General features: G+C 40.9%; 1 protein-coding gene across 1 annotated transcript in view; it reads right to left on the bottom strand.

Annotated features, from left to right (window-relative positions):
• The window catches only part of LOC111233613 (acid-sensing ion channel 1B-like), a 44,295-nt gene that overhangs the window by 6,694 nt on the left and 12,428 nt on the right, over window positions 1–25,173 (bottom strand). Inside the window, exons 2-4 of the mRNA XM_022761470.1 lie at window positions 10,390–10,540; window positions 6,320–6,447; window positions 437–587 (exon numbers count right to left, since the gene is read on the bottom strand). Of these exons, the coding sequence (XP_022617191.1) occupies window positions 437–587; window positions 6,320–6,447; window positions 10,390–10,540 (430 nt within the window). The remainder of the gene's footprint in view (window positions 1–436; window positions 588–6,319; window positions 6,448–10,389; window positions 10,541–25,173) is intronic.

Here is a 25,173-nt window from a genome sequence, read left to right as displayed (position 1 = left end):
ATTTGTCTGGCTTTCTATATGCAAACACACAGCTGAAAGTGACCGTGATTGAAGAGAGAGACATTAACATTTATTGGACAGGAGAGTGAGGGTTAACTGAGGCCAGATCCCAATGTTTCCTCTGAGCCAAACTCCTTTTCAATTTGCTGTCTCAGATACTACACAGTGATTAAATGTAGGAGGTAGACAGCAAATGCCAGCTGTAATCACTGCACAAACACAAAGTGAAAATAGTTGAGTTTTCCGATTCATTGGAGTGTGAAAGTATTTGATTATCTGCAGTCGCTGGCAAAAAGCTTAGGAGTTGTTTTTGTCACAACAATTTCAAATGACAGGACTTCCAAACACAACAACAGACACTGTAATGCTTGAGATCTTTATAAACAAATATAGGAATATCTATATCCAGCGATGAGACGCTTCCTCTGGTTCCTACCTGGCATGTGCACCATCCTGCAGTTGCAGTTCTCCACCAGGTATCGTGTCTCACAGTCGATCCGGCAGGCTGTGATGCTGTAAGTGCTGAAGAAATCGGAGTCCATCGGCGTGGCCTTGCAGTCCCCCCACGGCGGAGGCAGGTATGTCAGCTGTGTGTGAGAGAGAGAGAGAGAGAGAGAGAGAGAGAGAGAGAGAGAGAGAAGCAGTTAGAAGAGAGAGAAGAGTTATAGAGCACACTGTATGTTGAAGGTCCTGCCTTGTACCATGTTAACGGAGCCATTTGACCTTGCTCTTTTTGTCAACATGATTATAAACTTGTAACTCTGTGTGATATGAGAAAGCCATTACACATTTAATGTATTTGGCACAGAAGCTAAATCTCGTTTTTACTCCATGGTGAATACGTGTGTATAGTGGTGCTTATTGTGGGAGCTCGTCTCCTACGCTTCTCCTATTCCTACTTTCCCTCCGTGCTTTCATTGTACTGCCCACTCTTCATGCAGGAACTGAATAGTATCAGCTGTGTAGTAGAGCTGTGATGTTGCAAGAGTTTCACACTGAACAACTTTGCCGCAGGGAAAAGCGCTATTCCATGTTCCTTGTGTTTTGATCCACAAATAGACATTTTCTATCACTCTGAACATGCACCGAATATAGTCATAGTCATATACTCATTTCTGGAGCCAATGGTCCGACACAGGAGGAAAAGCTTCTTCCCTCGAATGGTGAACTTTGACCTCTGTCATCCCCAGCCTTGTCTTATCTTTTCCTCTGTTAATCTTTTGCACCACTCTGTGAAATTGAATATATGCACTCAACAAAACTGTATTGTGTAATTTGCTTTACAACTGTGACACATGTACATTTTATGTTTCACATACTACAAAATTATACAGCCCACCCACACATGCATTTTTTCTTATTTGTACCTATTTTAATGTTTGGTACTTCTTTGTTGCAGTGTAGTTGTATTACAGTTTTTATCATTATAATTTAATATATTGACAATAAAGTTTATCTATCTATCTATATCAATCTATCTATAATGCCAATATACAGTTTTTCATTTTAATTACTGTTTTTATCTTTGAATTTTTATCCTTCATATTTCTTTTCCTAACCCTTTTTTTTTTACTCTTACTGATTATTAAAAATATATACACGTCCTCCTTCGAACCAAACCCCAGTGTACACTTGAGGTTGCACTATACTGCTCATCTAAAAAAAAGAAAGCAAACTGAAACCACTCCAGCAGACTGCATTTTACAATTTGCATATTATATTGAAATATTAGCACCATTCATTTACATTTCAGCTGCCTTTGAAAAAAAAAAGAAGGGCAAAATTTGCTGCATTAAAAATGAAGTAGGAATCTATAAAAACAGCCCGTGTGTTTTCGTCTCATCAGTCCAGAAGGTGCATCGCTGAGTGCTCACATAGCAATAAATTAAAGGCCACTGTTGTGATTTAGGGAGCTGCATTTTACAATTTGTAGTGGAGTGCAAGAGGCAGCCACGTGTGTCGCGTACTGGATTTGCTTACTAATAACTCAAGGCGATGGTCAACAGGTACATATAGTATTCATACACATGCACATATACAGTACGGCACACTCAACTCAAACTCAAATCTAATCAGGGGACTATAATGATTCTTCTGCTAATTTTCACATGAAGGACGTTTTCCCAAAGTCAAACATAACATAAAAGCCATCAGAGCTGGGTAAAATGTGATAATCAATAATAGGTTCTTGTGTATTTATTCACCTCATCACATGGATTAGACCTACTGGAGGAGCCACATGACTTATAATAATGGTTCTCTCATGCACAGAGATCTGCTAAACCACCTTGTGGCAACATTACTTCCCAATAGTTAAACCTGTGCAAAAGCTCAATTCTGCCTGGACAAAAGTGAATCTGGCATATGAGATTTAAAGGACATTTTAGTGTGCTGTTAGCTGTTTAACGACCATGAAGAAGAAAACAAATCATGTTAAGATTGCGACCTCAATTCCCCCTTCATTAACTGAGCGAGAGGGTGCAAACAAAAGGGTAGAAGGTAGAAAGGAAGGAGTCAGCAAGACTCAGTGGGCAGAGAGAGAGAGGAGGGTGGAAAAAAGCTGGGAGAAGAAACATTTTGAAGTTTTTGCTTTATACGTTTAACAGTGGGAAATTGCAGATTTCTCTTTTGTGGGATCATGGTGAGTGACAGTTTGGCCGAATGAAAAATCCCCCAACAGTTTTACACTACAAGACTGCTGAAGCAGGGAGCTGAATGAATGTGAGCAAACTGCATTAGATTAATGAAGAGGGAGCCTGCCAGCCAGTGAAATAAATGAATAAATATAGACAGAAAGAGAGAGAGCAACGGAGAGGAGAGAATCATATTAAAGAGAGAGTAATTGTATTAAAAGAACTGTAATGACTGCTGGAGACGGGAAAAGTAAAGGAGCTAGTGAGAAAGAGAGAAAAACAAAGAGGAACAGTCTCCTGCAGACGCGACATTGGCAGCATGCAAAATCCTGCTGCAGCCCGCCGACACTGGAAGACACTCACCAGTAGTGTGAACGTGGAAGGACTGAGATCACTCCCTAAATCCATCCCTTTCCCTCCTCCCTTCATTATACATGGTTCTGTAGCATATTAGGGCCCAGAGTATATGATTTGTCTGGCTGCATGCTTGCCGTCTCACCTTGCAGAATTATGCACAGTTCGGAGGAATAACCTACATACACTTCATTTCACTGAGCAAGATACTTCTGCAAGCTGTGTTTCTTAATAATGTCGAGGCACTCAGTGTGCAACTATACAAAGGTCTCAGAGGGGCCCACAGACTTGAGCTGTCCCTTCAATTGCATTGTGGGATTGGCGGTTTAGAAGCATAATACTGGAGGCTCAGCGTTTGATTTCCAGCTATCAAAACTGCCTTTTCTGCCTTCATCATAAGAAAAGAATAAAAAGTAGCTGTCAATTCAACTGTCCTGTCAGGTTATTGATGTGTCTGTGACAGACTTTTTGCCTTCTATGTGAAACACATGATTGATTCGCAGTCAAAATGATGTTTTCAACCTCCTTTGTGTGAAAGAAGAGGAGCATTTATCTTTCAAAACACAGCATTACTGCTGGTAGTTCAGTGCTTACCATGTAGGACGCCTCATTTAAACTCCCTAGAGTCCAACGAAAGCCTCGAACAGGGTGACAGGGTGCCAGTGACAAATATTTATGCTGCTGTGTGGCTCGATCACTGAGGCCCATGTACAGTGAATCACAATTGTGGATATGGATAAAAGTACCAAAACAACAAATGTAAAATGCTCCATCACAAGTCAAAGCACTGGATCTAAAATCTTACCTAATAAAATAGAAGTAAAAGTATAAATGTATTATCAGCAAATGCACTTAAGGTATGAAAAGTAGTAGATCTGCAAAAAATGTCCCCCATGAGTGATCTATTCTTATATGGGAATTTATTAAATTTATACTGATATCATAATGCATGCAAGTAGCATCCTACTGCTATAGCTTGTTACACAGCTTAGTCTAGTGGTTCACAGTCCCAGGTTTTGGTCCCCTCCAAACAGCCACAAGATAAATCTGAGGGGTCCTGAGATGATTAATGGGGAAGGAAAGAAGGAAAAAACAAAGCTCTGATAAACAAATCTGTATTCAGTTTTTTTCTTCTCTGTAATCTTGTTTTTTTGTGAAATATTAAATGATACTTTTTACTACTTTGGACCTGAAAAAGTTATTAAAATGAAACCATCTGAGACGCTTAGAGGGGAAATGTCTCTTTGGTGGAGATGCTAACAATTCACAGACTTGTGAACTTTGAGAAGGGGCCCCAACCACACGCTGCTTTTCTGCAAATAGGAAGCAACACTACCTTATAGTATACCATGAATTGTGAAAGACTGAACCGTGTAAAATCTTAATCTGAGAAGTAACTAGTAACTACAAGTGTCAGACAAATGTAGTGAGTAAAAAGCACAATATTTTCCTCTAAAATGTGGAAATGTGGTATAAATAGAAGTATAAAGTAACAAAAAAATGGAAATACTAACAAAGTACAGGTGCCTCAAAACAATGCAGCAATGGAGTAAATCTACTTGTTCAGTTTGATCATCACGTTACTGTTTGGAAACGTTTGTAACAGAGGAAAATAAGTAAATAAATAAGTACCATTCAGTGTTGGGTCAGTGGACTTGTTATACAGTATGTTGACAGCACTATTGGCCATGTTGCTGTGTGTGAACAGAAGCATCACTGTGTTTCCAGTTTCCTCCAGTTTGTTCTGTGACTTCTGTGATAACCATGCTGTCTGAGTGTGAACCAGAAAACTAAAACCAGTGAGCTAACAGTGGTTACAATCTGAGCAGAGCAGAGAGTTGGGTGACAGTGTTTTCAGTACTATCCACCTTTTCACATTAAAAGGAATATAAGATTCAATATTCAAAAAAAAAAATCTCACATGATGGAGCTTTAGATATATTCAAAATGTGTAACATCTGCCTTGACATTGTTTCAAGTGACAGAGAGAGAGTTTCGGATAAGCTCTCAAACAGAACAGCTAGTCCTCACTGTTTAAATTTCAAATGACTGAGATACTGACTTGCTCGGGAAAGTTCAGTAAAGCTCTCAGTCTGTCTGCTGGGAGAGACGGGGGCAGACAAGGGCAGGGCCCTCAGGAGCGCCTCAGAGGCAGCAGAAAGATCCTCCAGATGGTTGTGCATCAAGGGGAGTGAGCAGTAGACTGTGAGTGCTACTGGGACACAGTCCAGGGCTTGATCAACCCTGGCAGGGTCACCTGGGCCATGCTGGACGCTTCAAAACACCACAAATCATCATACATCACTGATTTTGCAGGCCATTGTAACAGGTGAGCGACAGTATGTTCACACCAGATAAGATGTTGCAAGACAATTTTGTAGTGAAATCTAGGTTTTGTAAGTGCCCATGTAGACATATTGTGACCAGCATCTGGGACAAAAAAAGCAGCTTTGAAAACTGATTTTGACACTTGAAACATATTTGCCCAGTGAAAAGTTTTCAAAAGTAAGAAACAGCTTAGTAAAGACAATGACAAATGAATAATAATATCATTAATACTAGCCATGCTGACATACACCACCATGTATGTGAAGACTAGAAAATGGGTGATACTAACAGGAGAGAGAGGCTGCATTGCTGCTGAGGTGAATGCTACATACATACATACATATACACGACCAGATGAAAGACGCAGTTTGTATTGTCCAGACCTGGCTCAAAGATATAAGCAGATTTGGTCAAATAACACCATTTCTTTTTCATTGCTGTGTCGATGACACGTGTTATGTTTGGATCATTTAACACATCAGAATTTAAAGATAAACTACTGTATGTTTCATTATTCTCTGAGGTTTTACTCATTACATTTTAATCACTCCATGTCCAACACACATTTGTGCCTGTATGTATAACTGCAGCAGAAATCTGCCGGCAGTCCCCTGATGGTGCATTTGCTGTCAAGGCCCCCAAACTCTAAAACAGCCTTGCTACTGAAATTCCCCTTGCTGCATCAATGACTTCCTTTAAACCTCCACTTGAAGCTCACTTTGAACCTTTATGTTATAATGCAGCAATGACTTTGGCTATATTAATGCACATCTTAATTGCTTTGGTGTGTTGTTTGTTCTTTTGAAGCACTTTGTAACATTGTTACAATAATCATTATCAAAGCTGGAGTGGTTATTTGATTTACAAACATGATATCTCTCTGACATCCTCAGCATTCAATTCAAAAGTCAAATATTAACTTGCAGATTCTCCCCGACAAAATGTGCTGATATATATTCTTGTATTTTCTGTATTTCATTTCTGTCATCTTTCCCAAGACGTACCCGTTGTTCCTGACAGGATACAAAGGTCTGAAACCCAGGCGCCACACCGAAGCCCAGCTGGTCTATGAACGGCGGCTCGTCCTGGGTATGGATCTGAACTTTGATCCCTGCTTCAAACGATGTCTCGTCTGTTGACAAGAAGAGGTTAGGACATTTACAACGAGTTTGATGATTTGTATGCACACATTAGCCTGCATGATCTAACTAATCTTGTTACTAATCAAATGGAGAAAGGGCTTTGCAGTAGAGGAATATGTTTCAGCCAGTGCGTGAAAAACAAGCTGGAAAAAGTCTTATTTGAGCTGGAAAGAACCATTCATGGGGACTAATTGTTAATTATTAAATTAATTAGTTATACCTATGGAATGGCACGGATGGCAAACACACTGCGCTGAAATGAAGAGTGAAAGGATAAAGGAGATGGACTTCTTAAGCAGAGCGGTTAATGACAATACATCTCCCATAGGAGCCTTATTTACTACAAGGGGCAGCGAGAAAGAATGGATGAATTAATAAATAAATGATGATGAGGATAAAAGGAAAATCAATACAGCTGACAGCTTCCTTCACTGCAGCACTCTGCTGTATAGATTTTAAATGAAGCAGATGGCCCTCTTTGATACTAAGATCAGGGGAACATCACAATGTCACGGTGGCTCAAATCTATGCTTGTGCAAACATATTCCTATCACATTTGCAGGGACCTGGCACTGCTTATCATGGCGATGGCAGGCTGTATTCAAAAGATTTAGTTCCTTTGAGCGCTGGCTCGGGGATAAAGTAGGATGTCTGTTTCCTGCTGCCTTTCCTCCCCGGTTGTCACTTGGTATCGTCTTCTAAGTGCCAGGCTTTCTCACTATTTTCAATTAAAGAGCTCAGGGATGCGGCTGGAATTCAGCAAGAGAGCTTCAACAAAGAGCGTCAGACTTTAACTGTTACACATTGCTCTTCTGAGGCTGGATACAAAGACGTTCTCTGCTGTTGCCAAGACGAATGCTTAAGGCTCGGAGCAGCACATATACATAAGTAGTGCCCAAGCTCCTGCTTGCAAAAGCACATGTCATCTTTCAGTCATGGCCATCTGTCATCCTTACACAATTGGTGTAATGAAATTTAGTCTGCACCTTGGAATGAAATGTAAGCGTGATCATACTTGACAATATACAAGCATGTTCAGCTGCCTCAAAGTTATTTCACTATCTGTGATTTGTTGTGAAACAATTTCAGGTATGCAACAATAACATAACATTTCTTAGCAGAGTAGTTGATATAACCAGGGGTGGTTTTAACAAGAAAATTATAACCCTGTCACACTCGCCAACACACATTTTCTTGGATTTCTCTCTTATTGTATCCTGCTGTGCTCTCTTGTGATTATTTGATCCTGACTAATGCAGGAGAGGAGGCTCAGTGGTTATCTCTAAACCAACATGCCCAGCAGTATTGTGAGTTTGTATGTTCTACTTAGGTCTGCCTGGGTTTCCTCTGGGCGCTCATATTTCCTCCCACAGCCCAAAGACAAGCAGGTCGGGTGAGGTTAAGACTCTAAACTGCCTGTAGGTGTGAATGTGAGTGTTTATATGTGTTAGACTGACACTTTCATGTGCAGGCGTCCTGTCCCTAGAGTAACCTGTCTCTCACCTAATGCATGCTGGGATATACCTCGGCACTTTGCAACCCCATAGAGGATAAGTCAGTGTGAAAAAATGGATAGATGAATATCAAGTTTAGATCTGGGTCCTCATTTATCAACCATGTGTATGCAGAGTTTTGTGCTTAAACCATGTATACACACATTTCTACACACAGAACTGATTTATCACTTTCTTCTTGTGCTTGAAAATGTGTGTAAAATTCAGAACCTCTCCTGACCACCCCAGTGATACACAGGTTTAATCATCGGAAAACCGATTCCTAAAATACACACAATCCCCAACTCTACTGTCAGCCATGCCAGCAAGTAACTTCACATTAAGGATACTAGGACTTTGGTTGGCTTAGTAGGGGTTGATTCTGTATGTAAATGTATGTGTACAAGCACATGGAAGTAGAACAGTCAGCGGTCAGTTGTGCATGTACATGTTTGATAAATACCAATTTTCTTGTTCTTACACACAGTTCTTACACACACACACACACTCTGAACGTGAATTACGCTTGGTTTGATAAATGAGGCCCCAGGTGTTTGTATGGCACATCATGCACTGCACAGCATCCAGCCAGATTAAAAACTGGTAATAAAGGCCATTATAATAGGACTAATGAAGAGCCAGTCTGTCTCATTTGGCATTAATGACAAACAGGTCAAGTTTTTGTAAAAACAATCGTGTGATATTAAATGAGTTGGTGGGCTGAGATTTTTCCTAACTGAAATTTAGACAGCGATCTTCAAAATTTCCACCACTTTCTAATATATACGCAATAAAACTGACTTTAAAAAAGGCTATTTGTAAGTTTTTTCTGCTGCCGAACGCCACTTTTTGTCAGGACCAGGTTTATAATACGTCCTCTGAGCAGCGCTACTTCTGCAGGGCAAACTAGACACAACAGTGACTCTGTATTAGAAAGTGATTAGATGGGCTGGCCAGGCCAGGGCTAGCTGGTTAGCATGCTAACTTAGTAGAAGTAGAAGAAAAGAAGTGATAGAAATAGATGCAAAACAAGATTTAACATTGGCGTTGCTTTCCACTGCTGCAGACAGCTCTTGGTGAGTAAAGGGTTTAAGTTTGATACTTAACTTGCAACATTTCTTGTTGAGTGGTAAGTAAACAGCTCTTAATGTTAACATTGACTATGAGGCAATAGCAAAACTTACAAATAGCTCCTTTAAACTTGAATGTTCAGGATGAAACACTGTATATTGAAAACTACATACTAATCTCCCAGGAAAAAAATAAACCATAGAACATTTGTGAAGTCATTAAAGTTCATTACAAAAAGTTACTCTGACAATTATATAAACAATGATGACAAACTACTAAAATAATCTTTAATAATAAAAAGTATGTGACTAAAGTATACGACTGTGTGTATTGTAGTTACTGCATCCTTAGGTTTCCACCACATCCCCTCTTGTGAAAGCCTTTAATTATTTATTCATCTTACATAAAGAACATTTAATATTAATATTATTAAAACCATTTAGGCTCGGAGTAGATACAGCTTTATATTTAAATATTACATTCAGACCACAGCTCTCTGCTTCCTGTGTTTAATGATGATTGTGAGCACAGTGTTTCTCTGACCATGCTGAACTCTCTTTACATTCATTTCCCAGTACATATAAAATATTGATACAAACACACAGCAGCATGTGCTGCAGCATTAAAATCAGAGTTGCAGGGTCTCCTGGAGCAGCGCCGAGGAGACTCCACTGTGTTAATGAGGGGGCGACCCTGAATGGAGCAGCCTCTGGCCCCCACTGATTTTATATTGGGCAATTGGTTCTATGGCTTTGATTCATGTGTACTTGATGCCGAAATGACAAGTGATACAATTATATTACAATGCAATAAAATTCTCCTAAAAAATATCCATCTGTCGTTAAATAGTTTAGTCGATATTATCCACTGACACAGCAAGGGCATTTCAAATCCATTGATCAGAGCGTGTATTTTTCCGGATCATCACTCATGATTAATGAAAGTGGAGAGAAAATTTCACAGAACTTCACATTTCAGGGGCACCACTGGGTGTAAATTTGCTACAGATAAAACAAAATGGTATCTTATTTGGCCTAGAGTATGCACATGTTCACTATACTAAATGGATTTAGGGTTTTACAATTACATCAAAAGGGTTTGCAGAGAGTGCAATTCAGCCTAGTCAGGCCTCCAGCTCGGGGATTAGAGGGGAATCCCTGTGATAGCTTTTTTTCCCCTGAGATTTCTCAGAGCACCAGCACTGAAAATAAGAGGCCACTTTGGTGTTTAATTGATTTAAAAAAAATCTCTTTTCAACACAAGTCCTCGCTTCAGGCCAAACATAAACACCAATCTTGTAGTTTTAGCTGAGGTCTTCAGAGCTGGGGATGGGATGTTTCATGTGATGTGTCCTCCAGGTAAGCTTACCAGTCTCTCCCCATACAGGCAAGTATTCGTCCTGCTGGATGTCCAACATCAGCTCCAGGCCATTGCCCATCCCACCCTTCATCGTCACCAACAGGGGTCGTCCATCTTGGCCTGAATTAAAGGTGTAGCATTGAGAATAGCGTGTGAATATCTGAAAAAAAAAAACACACACACACACACACACACAAAGAAACAAGGATTTTAGTGATTTTAGCTACAACACATGAGAGAAAAGGAATAGTTAGGTCACATCTCAGCCTAACTTTGTATACTGACCCTCGAGTAAACTCTCACTTTCTAGCTGTATGCATTTAATCCTTCAGGAGTGGAGATAAAGGTAGTGCTAAGCAGGGGATTGTTTCAAAAGCAGCTAAAAAGAACCCACAGTACCCCGTCCTTGTTACGCTGTCAGCTGCAGACCTCAGAAGTCTTCGTTTTGAGATGCTGTTGATAAACTGAGCTTTCAACCCTCTCCGTGCTGCGTGATACAGTATATGCTTGAGTGGATGTGACATGACTTCTATTTCAAAGTGGGATATCCTCTGAATGAGAAATCCCATACACAATAACAATGACTGCTGGCATCAAAGCAAATCTCTCACTAAAAACTCACTGTGGTCCTTTAATATTTCAGATATGGATTGTTAACGCTTTAAAAACTTGATTTATGTTTTATAAATGTCACTATTATTAATCAATTATTAAATTAATCAATAAGGCACTTGACCATTAAACATTATTTCAATCATTTGTTGATCAAAAAAGCCAAACATTCATTTGTTCAATTTAAACATGTTACCATCTAATCTGGGATGGGGTGATGGGAGTTTTTTTTTTTTTTTTTACCACACTGTGGCATTTTTATGGACCAAACAATTCATCAATAAGTCATCAAAACAATCTTTAGTTGCAGCCCTAATCATTATCAAATCTTAGGTTGCAACTAACAGTTATCAGCTGATTATTTTCACAATTAATTATCCATGAAAATGTAAATAGTAAAAAAGACGTCCACCACACACCCAAGTTGACATAGTGTATATAAATGTCTTGCTTCATCTGCCTAACAGCCCACAACACTAAAATATTCAGTTTAATATAAAAGAAAACTTAATAAAGCAGTGAATATTCACCTTTGGAAGTTGGAACTAGGGAATTTTATGTGTGTCTGCTTAAAATCGACTGTTTCAGCTTCAATCAAATCATCACCTTGCTTTTTTCTTTCTCAAGTGGATTCAAAGTATCTTCAAAAAAGGAAGCCTGATCAAATGAGGTCAACATGCTCCAGTTCCACTTTCATCTCTTTGACACACCATCTGCAGACGCAACATGGGCTTCAATGAACACGGTGCCGTTTACATCAAAACCTAACTATACCTGCCCTACATGCTAAAGAATGCCTTCTTATTGGTTGATCAGGCATATGTGCTGCTGGGGAGCTACTGGAGAGCCAACATGGAGCTGTGACCTACTGGCAAAGACATGATTGCCAGTGAACTAATGGATGTATAATCAAATCACAGACATTAGGAAATGGAAAACCATGGCTAGGATCCAAAGTAAAATGTTCCTTTACTTTGTTATCGAGCTGCGTGATTGCGAGCCCTGTATCAGAGCATCCTAGTTCACAATTAACTTAATAATAACCTTCATCATTCTGACGTTCATATGATAAAAAGGAAACGAAAGAGGGGATTCGTGCAGAAGAAATGAGAATAGGGGCAGAGAAGCAATAACTGAAATAAATCTCTTACTTCCACTCTGTCTTTGTCTAAATACTGTGCTCACAACATACAATGGCGATAAGGCTTCACTCAAAGATAGCGGTACAAATAAGTCCATCACGACACGCACAGTTTGTACAAAAAGCTTCTTTTTTTTTTTCTGCTGAGGCTGCCTAAAAAGGCTGCAGCTTTATATCTCGTGAATGCATTGTTAGGACCTTGGGAACACATAGGGAGGCGTTTATTACAAGGGTGACTTATGAGTCAGACATTAGCGCTTCATGACAAATTACTCAAATGTCACAAACACCAGATATAGTATAGAGTAGGAAAAATTGCAGCCAAGTCTCGGAAAAGGAAAAGTTGGTATAATGTGAATCCAGTTCAGTGGAGTGTGTGGGAAAGAATGGAGCGTGAATCACGATGGATTTCCTTCCAGGGTGCGGTTATATAGGGGCTTTTAAGACACAAAGTGGTGAAATGTAATAAAAAAGCTGCCTGATAGTCGGACACAATATGAGATGTGACCTTTCAAGTGTGCAAGTGGCAAAACTGAGTCAAAAGCAGTGGCTGCAACACCTGTGCAGTGACTCTAGAGCAGGATACAAACATCAATAAAATGCCCCTAAAATTCATCTTAGTGCTGGAGTAAAGGCACGGGAATCTTAAGATATCATGGCGGCACCTGCATCAGCCAGAGAAAATAAATATGATGATAACAATGGGAAAAACCTGCAGGAAAGTAAAAAGGTCTTTGCTTTTTAGTCTGAGAATCTGTAAGCTGATTCTTCCCCATGAGATCCTGCAGCAACCAAACAAGCCACATTTTATTTAAAAAAAAAATTACAAAAAAACAATCAACTTGTTAGAACAATTTCTTTCCAAGGTTTTGCCCATTTACAGCTCACAAAGGCCGATTTTCCAGGAGACAAGTTTGAACCTTCAGAGAAAGAGGCAACGTCGCTCACACTGAAAAGAGAAAAAGCATTTGGCAGATGAAGAAAACAGTGATAAGATTGTTCATGATTGTGTGGAAGTGAGTGCGTCTGTTTGTCATTGTGCATTTGCCAGAGCGTGTGTGCACGCCAGAACAAGAATATGAATGAGTGTGCTTCAATGGGTGAGTGTGTGTACAGTATTTGCGTGGATGTCTACAGCCACCCCTGCTTCCCATCTGCGTGTATGTGTTGATAATGTGGTGACTGACTACAGGAGGCCTGTAGTCAGAGTTGCTGTGGTAACCAGGAGATTGTGCTGACTGCATTGAGTGAAGCGCAGCAGCAGTGGGTGCTGGTGGTGACCTTGGGGAGTCTTCAATGTGTTCTGTAGCTTTGAGGTTTATGCTTAGTCTCAATATGCTTCTTTTTGTCTTTCTATCAAACAGCTTTTCTGTCTTATGCAGTGTTGTTGGCAGAGTTTGTGTGGTGAAAAATACCCCAAATACATTTGAAAAATAGGTGTGTGTTGTTTTGGAAATGTGTTTTACCTGAGGCAGAAAGCCCATCATCAAAAACAAAAGCTTTTTTTTAAAAAATAATATTCGAATAAAAACTTCAAATTAATGAATTCTTAATAGTGTAAAGGGCAGCATTAAATGGCTCCACGTAGTGATAAAATCATTTTAAACTTGTTGCTAATAACCTTGTCGCCGAAATACATTTAGCATTCAGTGTGAACAAGCACTTGTGACTCTTAAGCAGCTTTTCCTGAGGTGGTAAATCCCATATTGCAGGTGTTTCTTGCATGGCTGAACACTGAGCCCTATACATTGCATTTAAAGAGAGAACCACTGTGTCTTCTTAACTTGTAAACACAGAAATGAAATATTAAAATTCGCCCCACCTGTGAGGAAAAACGCTGAGAGAGACATCATCCTTTCTCGTCCTTGCAGGGTGTGGAAATGTCAGTGTCTCTCTCTTGGATAAATAATTCACAGACAGACAGCCCGAGACTGTTGAGATGGCCCTCGGCTATCCTTCACATGACAATGTGACAAGGATACGCAAGCTGTTCCCTAAAGTTGCCAGGGAACCACTCTCCCTACTCTCCATTGATTTCAAGATGAGTGCTGAGCACAAAGGTGCAACATGTTATGACAGCTACAAAAACACACCTATGAAAGATTGTCTTAGTTTCAACAACATGACGCTGAATCAACTCAGCTAAAAATAGGATTTGCTGATACTCGCACAGTGTTACGTCATGTGATACGTCATCGATCAATGTTCAACAAATAAAACTACGAAGGAGTGGATAAAGAAGTGTGCCAGTTTACTTTTTCGCTGTGCCATTGTGCTTCATCTCTATGGGGAGGGTGTGTTACAAAATACTAGGGACACCTTATTATGTAATTCAATTCTATACTATACAGTACTACAAAGACAAAATACACCATAGATCCAAATCAACATCTATAACATCAGCCTCAAAAAAAAAAAAAGAAAAAAAAAGAAAAGAGCAGCAACTAAATAAACCATAAGCCGAGATTGTTTTTGTCAACTGCTATTTCCAAGGTCAAGGATGAAGTTTAACTTTTAAGTCGATGTGGATGAGAAGTCCTATAGGTGTTCAAGATGAAGGAAAGTTTCTAACATCACAGTTCCATGGCAAAAGATCAAATTATCTACTGATGAAGACCATGTGATGCAAAAGCTCATGAAAAGATACTACAAGGACCAGAGAGCAGAGAAAGTTTTACCAGTCAAAAAGAGACACCGGAGTCACATCTGTTAAATAAAATGATGCTACAGTTGGCAGATAAAATAGTGTTGTAGATTTTTTGCCCGACAAAATAGAACCTGCAAAGTTTTTACTCTGGAAAAATTTCACATTCAGAGGAATCTGTGTCTGAAATAAATGTCTGGTCAGTTACTTACAAAAAGCCAAGAAGAAATACATGTTGAGCCCACAAATCCAAAGTCATTGAGTTGCTTAAGAGATTTAGGGTAGAATTTTCTCTCAAAATGTCATCATAATTCACATGCACAAAAAAATAAAACGAGCAACCATTGCACTGATATTCCAGACACGATACATAGATAGCAAATCCACCTTTAGTTAGACCACCCAGTAAGATTTAAACTGTCGATCAATAGGGTGCAAATGTGGGACAGAAGCTGACTGTATGTTCTCTGGTGGGTTTTGTAACTGAAATCAATGTCTGAGAGTGAGGAGAGGCCACCCTGATGAGAATTAAGCATGTGTGTTGTTAAGGCCTAGATGAAATAAGGATTAAGCAGCTGCATGGAAGGAGGGATGGATTGATGAGGCCAGGGGACCAAATTTATGGTTTCACCAGAGATCCGGCAACATGGGTGGGTGGAGCGATGGGGGGTTCCTGCACAAAAGTCAATACATCCAGAAACCCATTGTATGTAGACAGGCTTGTCTTGCTCCTCCACACCTCACTTCTCAAGTGTGACTGATTCTATTGGTCTGACTCATGCCGACAGCTTGTCTTGCGCGCCCCGAGGCCAGGCAGGGGGCATCATCGATTATCTATGCACTAACACATATCCCCAAAACCCAGACCTCGGCATCACGTTTATCTCTGAAATAGTGTGTTGTTGCTTGGTCACCCTTTAAAATACACTAAACAATACGAAGCGGGTCTAAAGATGTTGGTGAGAAGAAATGTGTTTGACTGTGATAACTTGTTTTGTGGTTCCAGATACGTAGCATTTAAATTTGTGAAAAAAAAAAGAAAAGAAGAAAAGCAGCTTTTCGATGCATTAGTTGTGGATATATATTTTGATGCCACAGAGACTGAAGGCAACTGCCACTGAGGCGAGGAGTTTCAAATTATAAATTTCCTTCAAAACATAAAATAATCCTCAGTCATGCCTGCTGCAAGTGGCAAATAAAAAAAAAAACAAAAAAAAAACAAACACAAAAAATCAAGCTGTTTCAAGCAACAGAGGAGAATCTACTTAACTGAAAACAAATTTGGGTAATGAGGTGGGAGAGCGAGGAACGCTGGCTTTCACATTGTTCTCCACAGGATGATGAAGTGCAATCAATGGGGCTGCAGTTTACCAGTGAGGCCAGCACTAACTGCTCTCCATCACAGTATCCAGGAGCATTGTAAAGTGTTGCTAAATGAATCAAAAGTCTTCATTAGGGGCAGATTGGTCTCCTGTGAGCATGGGATTGTACACACATTGATCCAGCAGTGATGGACGACAGAGGAGAGACCCATTCGGACCATACGGTGAACGTAGAAGCCTGCTGGGGTTTACAGTAAAATTATTCAACTTTTGATGCTGTTTGGTGCAGAATTTACTGTTATAACATTCCACTGGATTTGGACTAAATGAGTATATGAATGTGTGAACAAATTAGAAAAATGACTGTCCTATAATAAAATAAAAAATGTAAATATCACAACAACACTACAAGTGTTGTCTAGTCAGTGAATTTATGGAACGCTATAGGAACATTAGAGCAATATTATAGAGGTATACTGTCAGCTGAATCCCATTTGCATAAGATAAATCACTGTAAGCTCTCTGTGGAGTACAGCACAGCATAAGTCCATATACAAATATTATAGTGGCATTTACATCGCTATAGAGCTTAAGAGGTAGAGAGAGTTAATTGAACCACTGAGGCGCATTACCAAGCAACAGCGCGGAGGAATGCGCATTGTGTACCCCCTGCTCATTGCATGTGTTCAAAGCAAATTAATTGAGTGGCCACTTGATAACTATCCACACGACACATAAAAATTACTGACAGCCAATTACAAACAGTTCAACTTCTGGCTCAGACTAATAACTGAATAAGCTGCAGCCACCTCTAAAAGCTGCATCGACCTGTTGGGAGGGGGAGGAGGAGGGAGTTAAAGCGGAGAGCTGAACTTTGGCGTCACTCACGGTGCTGAAATTGCGCGGCCCGCAGAGCTCTCCCTGGTACCGACAGTACAGCAGCATCTCCTCCAGCTGGTGTCCCAGCCGGTCCAGCAGTTGCCTCATAGACGGCTGGGATTCCCGGGGAGGAGGAAGAAAGTGGTTGAAGTCCAAAATCCGAGACAGCGGGGACCAGGGCGGCTCGCCCAGCGCGCTCCCTCCATCGTCGCCCCTCAGAGGTGTGAGCGCCTCTCTCGCAGCGGGGGACACCTGCCAGTTCCTCCCCAAAAGTCCCAACCACCTCCCCGCGCTGAATATATCCGTCTTCTTCATTCGCCGCGGCAACAGGAGGTTCTGGTTACAAATGGTGACAGCGGGGAAAACGAGTCTTTTGGCGTACACCATGTGCGCCTTGGTGTACACGGGCGAGGAGAGCAGGTACCGCACTCTGTTTGAGGACCAGGTGAAGAGCAGAGCCAAAGCTGCCAGGAAAGCCAGCAGCCACGCAACTCTCCGGGGGTAGGAGCCGCTGAGGAAGATGTGCCTCAAGCCATGCAAGGTGGTGTGTTTTATGAAGAGCTTCCCGGCTTCAGCGAGGGAGTCCGGTCTCGGTTTCGATCCAGATGAGTCGCACTGGCACATTTTGGAGGACCGCTGGTGCGCGCTTCCAACATCGGTCCCGCTGTGGTCACGGTGACTGAGACTAAAGTCGCCTCCGCGCTCACAGACGGCTGCTGTTGTTTGTGAGGAAGAAGACAAGGAGAGAGAGAGAGAGAGATAGAGAGAGAGAGAAGCGCACGCAGTCCAGCTCGGTCCTCTGAGCAGCAGCTTGAGGCTGTGATGGGGGAGTATTTTGTCAGTCGCGCAGCGCTCCCTGATCTTGTCCAAGGGGGTGCGGGGAGGGGGGGTGGGGGCAAGTTATTCAGAATGATCAGAATTATTCAGTGCGCTACTGCGCAGCAACTTGAGTCCCGGGGATTATTTCATCAAAATTATAAGCAGTTAGTCTCTGAAAATCTACAGACATGCCCCAGGGGCAACGGATTTAGTTAAAATCACGCGGTTGTATTGTAATTACACCTTCCTGCTGTCTCCCTCCCTGTCTTGATTCTCAATTTTTCATCTGAGCGTCTCCTTCCACCTCCACCCTCACTCTTAACACACACACAAACACACACACACACACAAACAAACACATTCTTCTCTTCAGACTATCCAGAGTGCTGTTTGCTGAATAAAATCATTGGCCTCAGTAGCTACAGACCATTTATCTTCCTTTTCAAGCCCATCAGACAAACACACAAATACACACACACACAAACACAACACACAGGCATGGACCTACACAGCCCCACACACATGCAGCATAATCCCTCCTGGCTCACAAATTGTATTCTTCCTCAAAATTGAACACGGCATTATAGAAAGTAATGCTGTAGAGACTGTAGACTCTTTCATTACGGTTCCACCAGTTGAATTTTAAATGTTGCAGATTCAAAGGCTGAGAACAAAAAAAAGACAAGGCTCACTGGGTGTTTAACATTTTGGTGACACTCAGGTGTAAGCAAAACTGGTTGACATTCCCAACTGTCAGTTCTCGGATGCGTTTCAGTGAAAGATTTGAAATGTTATGGGGAAAACAAAAAAGGTCACGACGCTGCTGGTAAATGAATGCAAATCATGTCGCCTGTCTTTAAAGCTTCTCCCCAAGTCCCGAAAAGCCTAACTTAGATTTAATGGGATTTTTGACCCCGCGGTGCCCTGGTTTGGCTTTGATGGTGCTGGTTCATGCTTGGTTGGTCATCATCACACAATGTTCCAATCCCGAGTAAAAGTGAACACCATGCACGTCTGACTCTCTGCTCCTACTTTTGAGTACAGTGTGTGTGTGTGTGTGAGTGTGTGTGTGCGAGTAGTTTACTGTGTGACCGAGGGAAAAGAGGTGAGAAAGAAATGGCGTGAATGAGAGGGGAAAGGGAGCGTGAATGAACTTTTGTCTCGTCATTGTCTGCTGAAAATGTAAAATCCAGTTTCTTGCAGCCTAGGTAATTTCTGCGATCAGGGAAAACAGTGCCATCTAGGGTTTGATGATCTTTTACTATGGATGATCTTACTTTGGAATATGATTTCCTTTTCACATGACTTGTACCAATCGCGCCATTGAAAGGTGCTATATTCAAAAATTCAATTATAAAAGTTCAGTCACTGTTAATCAGCCCATTGTTAACTATTAAACAGCTAGCCCACAGCAGCTGACGACGGGAGTCATAGTTCTGCTCTGCAGCCTCGGCAAGCTTGGTGTAGCGGCACACGTACCAGTTCTCCACCTGAGCAGAACAAGTTGCAGACCGTCCGCGGGATGAGAGACCTGCCTGCAAGCCGGGGCAGGGACTCAACTTTCAAATTAAAATACATACATATAGCACCTCAAGAAATTAATAACAGTGCTGTCCGCACGAATACTCAATATGAACTAAGCAAAAAGTGTGATTGGTTGTGACACATTTTGTAAAGAGAAAGCAGCATTTGGGCGACATCTGAAAGAAGCGCCCAACGGTGGAAATTCAGATCATGGATTGTGATTCTACCTAAAAAGATTGTCATGTGATTTTTTTGAGAGGGTGAAGTCATCAGCTCATTTTTGCACCATGATCCCATGCAGATTAAACAAGCCATGCCTAGAGATTAGTTTAAAACCCTTCAGCTTACTTTTGTTTTTTGCCCCGTCTGATGATTTAGTGACGTCCCAGTGTATCATATCAAAAATTAGACAGCAATTATCTCCAAGGTGTAATTGTTCTTTAATAGTTTTGTATACTTTATGTATCTTGGCAGGTGTAATGTTTTTGAAACCGGGAATGTTGTTGGTGGATGATTCTACAAAACACAGAATTATGTCCAATTCCAACTTAAAAAGAAAAAAAAACTTGCTTTCTACAACATCTACATTCATATCCTTACGGTTAGCAAAGATTGCAGTCAGAACAACATTAATTGCAGGTCGGTAACAGGGCGCATGTTCTGGTGTCCTGCATGAACAACGAAAAAAGCTACACACTAATCGACCAGCCTGATTTTCACATCCTTACTTTCCGCCTTGCTACATAAAGGGCACACTACTTCCTACATTACTTTGGATACTGGGCTGTTTATCTTTTTTTTTTTTTTTATTATGCCTTTATTTGATAGTACAGCAGAGAGACAGGAAATGGGGAGGCAGAGAGAGGGGGAATGATATGCAGCAAAGGCCGTCCGATGCGGGACTCGAACTGGGGCCAACTGCAGCGAGGACTGTAGCCTCTACACATGGGGCGCCTGCTTAGACCACTACGCCACTCGACGCCCCGGGCCGTTTATTTTTTTAATGCAGACTCTAGTTTACCCGCCCAGAGTCTACATGATGGTGCACAGAGAGTAAACATGACACAAAATTCAAGCACTGCAAGGAACAGAAGATGAGATCAGGCAACCGCCAGCAGTTTAATCTCCCTCCATGTTTCTGGGTTCACACAGGACACAGCCTGCTTACTCATACTCTCATACTCTCCCTGGCAATATGCTGTAGCACACGTCATAATGTCCCTTCTGAGGACAATCAAGTCTTCTACTCGGGCAATTACTCATGTTTTAACGGGTGGGGGTGTCACAGGGAATGGTTGCTCAAGTGTGGGCCTAGGATGGCTGCTGAGTGAAATACCATCATCGCATATTCAAGAGTTGTACCATGAGCAGACAGGATATCCTTGACTGAGTGCAATTGTGTGTCGTGTACAGAGTGCTGACATGCCTGTGAACAGGAAAGTAAGATAGTGAGAGACCAACATGAAAGAAGATCCAGCACAAACAGGGGAACAATGGAAGTTTAAGGGTAAACTTAAGGGTGGGAATATAGATTATTTGTAACTTAAAAACATGGTGGGCGGTGCATCAGCATTCACCTGACATGTATCCTGACGCTTTTGGCATTTAACAGCATTTGTTCAACCCCCGTTTCCATAGCCAGCTCATCAAGAAGGAGACATATCGGAGGAGAGGCTCTGTGCAACAAGCTAATCCGTCTGGGTGAAGGGATAATGATGTACTTGCTTGACAGAGAAACACAATCCTACGAGTGTAACAACAACAGAATAACAAATGCACGCGGCTATGAAACCGCAGTTAGAGAGTTTCACTAATGAGCCCATTATGAAAGCAAACAGGGATATTTGTTCAGAGACATATTTTTAGTTGAACAATACCTATGAATCTCAGACATAAATTAATATCATGTTTGACTGACTGCATCTTAAAATACACTATGAATTTACTATTGGATAAAGTTGAAATATTGTCCAAATAGACCTTTCACTGATTCAAGAGTGAATAAAGGAAAATAAAAAAGAAATCCAATGAAAAAAAGGCGGCTTGCTTGATTAGTATTGGGCAGAAAAATGCAGACTTTGGCTAAAACACTATTGATTTTTCAATGTTCATACTCCCATTGCAGATCTTTGAGTCTATCAAAACACCTGCTCACTTAATTCTTCAAAGAACAATGAGTTCAGGCATCCCACGGCTGTAGCTTTATAAGGAAATACACATATGGCTATTTCTATAATCACAGACACTTTGATCTTCATCTGAATATGAATCCGTCTCTTGCAAAGTCATTTCAATTATGTTATTGAGAACTGTTAATGATGGGGACTGTCATTAACACACTGACTGTGTGCAGAGTAAATTTATGGACACATTTTAAAGTTCAGACCCGTCAGCAGCACCACAATGAAACAAAAAGGGATGTAATTACAGAAACATTCTCAGTTCACAAATGTCAGTATCCATTGCAAACTGATGTCATGAATTTCCATCACAGGCTATTAAACACCACAGAGTGTTAGTTGCTTGATCGCTAGGAGCTAATGTGAATGAAAGTAATCAGTAGATGTCTGTTTTTGGGGTGGATTTTTGCTTTGACAGTTTCTCTAAATGAGAAAAGACCTCAGTTTCAAACAGTGAGGCCAGTGAAGCAGTGAATGTTTAAAAGCCAACTGAAGATAAATGAAAGAGGCACCGACGAGAACAGAAATTTAATGGCTGCCACTTGACGTCGTATCTTATCAGTCATTTTAGTAAGATAGCTGAGATTCCACCTTTTGGCATGCAGTGTGTGCCATGCTCAGTGATGAACTACATGCAGTATTGTTCTTTAAAACCACCACCTTAAGTAATCAAACTTGCGGCAGATTTTCAAAGATAATGTACATCACAAGCTCTGATCTTTGATCTAAAATTTATATACAGTATATCTACACACATATGTAACACACTTCAGTCTCCTTTATTATTTGTGTTTTTCTGTTTGCAATATGTATTTATTTACTTATAATTCATGCCTTTTTTCTCTCTCTATTCTAGTCTTGCTTTACCCTTTTTCCAAGGTCTTCATGTGTACATGCACAAATGCCTGACCTGAGTGGATGTGTTGGGAATAATACAGTATGTAATAAATTGTTCAATATTGTACATACAGTACCGACACTGCAGGCTGTTATACAGGGGCTTTCTATTGTGCATGACTATGTGCATGCAAAAGGGGTTAGTCTTTTTCTCTGCAGGAACTGGGTGCACTGGTGCATCCACCTCTGCATGTATATTTGTATTTTGATGAGTCTGCCTGTAAATAAATCTGTAGATACTGGAAAGACACATGTCTGTATATTGTATTTTTTTTTTCTTCATAATTTATTTGTACATCGTGTGGGTGGTGGTGGGTTAGTAAAAGGATTTTGGAGACTGGGTTGAGGCATTGGTTGGTCTGAGGAATGGGTAAGAGAAACAATATGCAGTTGTGGTCACAGCATGAGGTAAAACAGCCATCTAACATGCCTATGTGCAACATTAAAATTAACTTTTATGCATCTACCTGTGGATATACTCATGAGTACTCTCAATGAATAAATAATTGCATAAAAAAAACTACATTACCTGCCAGATGAGTCTACAGAATGGATTTACAGCTACTGAGATCACAAATAAATTAAAATGTTCTTTTCTCTTTATCTGAAAAATGAGTGACAGGAGTGACATGAATATCCACTGTGATACTACGAGGACGCTGAGGGGTAAATGAACCTTTGAGTTCCACGTTGTGTAAGTGTGTCTCACTGCATGCACTGATGGTAGTCTGTTTGCAAGAGCTCTGGGTTGTCGAGGCACTCGGCAGTTAATCAAACTGTCATTCTAGGTCCAGATCAGGGTGGAGCTGGCCAGCCTGGACCTTGACATGTGTAGAGTTAAAACTACATGCCACAAGACGAACAATGCCGCCCAGTTCCCCTCCCAACCCCTCTTCTCCTCACCACTATGTATTAAATCTACGGGACTGTGCACACGCTACCTCTATCATTACCTCTCTTCTCCCTGTTTACCCTCAGTACAGTTCAACCCCCACTGTCTATTTGCCAGAGCATAAAGACAATGCATTTTCCCTCATCCTCCCATTCTCCACCGTGTGTCCTAAGGTTATACGTCAACACTCCTCATACACATCTTTGTACTTTACTCTGCCTCTCTCTTTCCTCCTCTTTCTGTGATCTCCATATTCTCTCTGACTCTTTTGGTTGCTGCTGTGTCTTCTGTGTCTTCTCTGTCTCCTGCTGGGAATATTTGGCGCCAAGTCATTCACAAGGGAGCAGGCAAAAAGAGAGAGGGGGGGGGAGGGAGAGGGAAAGGGAGGTGAAGGATCGAGCAAAAGAAGAGAAATGGGTGGTGCCATGGGGAGCAGTGGCAGTCAGGGTCCTGTAGCTGTGGGGGCTGACATAGGAGCAGGTGGTGATTTACAGAGACAATTTTGAGGATAATTGTGTACATGATCTGCTGTATGGTACAAATGTCACAAAGGCCACTTTTCTAGTAGCCTCTCAATTTCCTGGGCTATAAGGTTGAATTAAATACTGCGTCAGCTAAGTGCCGCTCTACTGTAAAAACAATATTAGATGAGAGTCAGTAGAAATAGCTCAGGAGCTCACTGAAAGCCTGTGAACACAGAGAGCTTCAGGCTGTGACACTGAAACAAAGCTGAATGCTGTGTGACACTGTCAAAAGCACTCTGCACATGAAAAGTATTAAGAGTTGCATTGTGCTGTAAAAATATGCTCTTGGTTTTTAAACTATTATAATTTGATTTGGCTGCTCTGAACACAGTATAGTCAGTATTAAGAATGAGTAGAACATGTCAAGCTGCTGCATTGAACACAGTGCAGACTTACAGTAATTATATAGTACAATATAGCTCACATGTTGTCAGTATCTTTAGCGGCCCTGCCTGTGTGCCTGTCATTCAGGGTGCACATGAGAGCATGCCACGTGCATGTTCCAACAGATAAAGTCTACGTCTAACAGCATCACTCCACCGTTAGACATTCCTTCCATGCACTTGCTATTACATCACTCAAATACTCTCGTCCATAGTCCCAATTAATCCCAGTCAAAACACATGCTCTGGCGGCGAAGGAAGGGAAGACTGCTCCTTCTTCTTCTTGTGGTAATCATTAAAATGGCACTATCCAAGAAAAATACAGTGCTGAATTACTTTCCCAGTCCGACCATCATGTGACTGTTTTGGCTGAGCGCAAGCAACAGGAGTGAGACTGCAGTTCACTTAATGGCCACCGGTGTCATTAATAAGAGAGGTTTAGACTTTTGTATATCAGACTTTTATCAGATATTTTATTTCATGATTAATTATGTTTTGATACATAATTTTTAAAGAAATTTTAAGGCTTGGTGTATCCCACAAGGATTTCATTATCGTTTTGTTTTTTTTTTGTTTGTTTGTTCTTTCTTTCTTTCTTTCTTTTGCAAAGTTTAAGCGTCAAGTGATATAAATGTAGTTGACAAGAGTGTAACAACTGCCCACTAGAATTATTTTGGCATGAATATAGTCAGATTTGAAACCACCAAATATCAGCACAAACATATTGGACATGGGTGAGCTTGGTCTAAAAATACTGAAATTGCTGTGGGTCTTTGAAAGCCCATGTTGACCCATTTTACAGTGATTGTACATTAGAGAAGCTATAGGGCTCTTTGAGGCACAGTGTGATGCCTTTGAGTTGTTAAAACTAGCTACTAGTTAAAACCGACATGTAAAGCCCTGCTGTGGTAAACATTCTGCTGCATTGAAAAACTTGAAATAAACTACAGTATTATCACTGTGGTGTGCACAAGTA

Source organism: Seriola dumerili, unplaced genomic scaffold (assembly GCF_002260705.1).
Source record: "Seriola dumerili isolate Sdu_G_001 unplaced genomic scaffold, Sdu_1.0 BDQW01000409.1, whole genome shotgun sequence".
Taxonomy (NCBI): domain Eukaryota; kingdom Metazoa; phylum Chordata; class Actinopteri; order Carangiformes; family Carangidae; genus Seriola; species Seriola dumerili.
This window is presented reverse-complemented; position numbering and strand designations above follow the sequence as displayed.